The sequence below is a fragment of the Galeopterus variegatus genome, unplaced genomic scaffold (assembly GCF_000696425.1).
Source record: "Galeopterus variegatus unplaced genomic scaffold, G_variegatus-3.0.2 Scaffold402, whole genome shotgun sequence".
NCBI lineage: Eukaryota > Metazoa > Chordata > Mammalia > Dermoptera > Cynocephalidae > Galeopterus > Galeopterus variegatus.
This window is the reverse complement of record NW_007726513.1, coordinates 429,828-430,585: the sequence shown is the minus strand read 5'-3', so window position 1 is coordinate 430,585 and position 758 is coordinate 429,828. Positions and strand designations below refer to the sequence as shown.

The window sequence follows — 758 nt, the reverse complement described above, 5'->3', positions numbered from 1 at the left end:
GGTCCCGCGGCCGCCGCCTGCCCTCTGCCGGGCTACACCGCCTTCGGGCCCGGCTCGGCGCTCGGCCTCTTCCCCGCCTACCAGCACTTAGCGCCCCCGGCCTTGGTCTCCTGGAACTGGTGAGGCCGCCGAGGGGCACTGGGGCCAGTCTGGACTTTGGCGCGCACTCTGCGGCCGGAGCAGGGCTGGAGCCGAAGACCTGGAGCGCTCCGGGCCACCTCCCTGCGGGCCCCACCTCCTTCGGCGCTGACGCCCCCTGACCCTCTCTCACCAGCCGTCGTGGAAGCACAAACGGGGAACTTTCTTCAAGATCCGCGCCCCCATCTTTCCTCGACCGCCAACCCCAGAGCTAGATTTTTTCTTGAGCCTTATTTGTATATTTTTTAAGTGATTTGTATGGAAGCAACGCATTTTACAAGAATTAAGAGTATTTTTCCTTTTTCTGGTGCGAGAGTAAAACGTATAGGGTTGGGTTCCCCGCGGGCCTGCCGGGAACGTAGATGAGCGCCCGCCAGCTCCTTGACCCGCTGAGTTAGGGCCCACCCCCGGCTGGGTCGAAGGGCAGATCGCGGTCCCGACACGTCCTTAGGAAGATGCGGGTTGGGGGACGGGAAGGAAAGAAGGGCGGGGGGCTGAGGCAAGGAGGAGGCTCTGGGCCCGGAGTGACGCGGAGGCTCCGCTGTGCTCCCAGAGCTGCTGGCCTTTCAAGCAGCAAAAGGCGACCCAGGGGGCCACGAGCTTGTCCGGAGACATGCCGA

General features: G+C 63.7%; 1 protein-coding gene across 1 annotated transcript in view; it reads left to right on the top strand.

The window, feature by feature from the left end:
• Positions 1-391, top strand: part of NKX2-8 (NK2 homeobox 8) — a 2,559-nt gene extending 2,168 nt beyond the window's left edge. Inside the window, exon 3 of the mRNA XM_008568353.1 lies at positions 275-391. Coding sequence (XP_008566575.1) covers positions 275-391 — 117 coding nt within the window. The remainder of the gene's footprint in view (positions 1-274) is intronic.
• Positions 392-758: the final 367 nt, after the last annotated feature.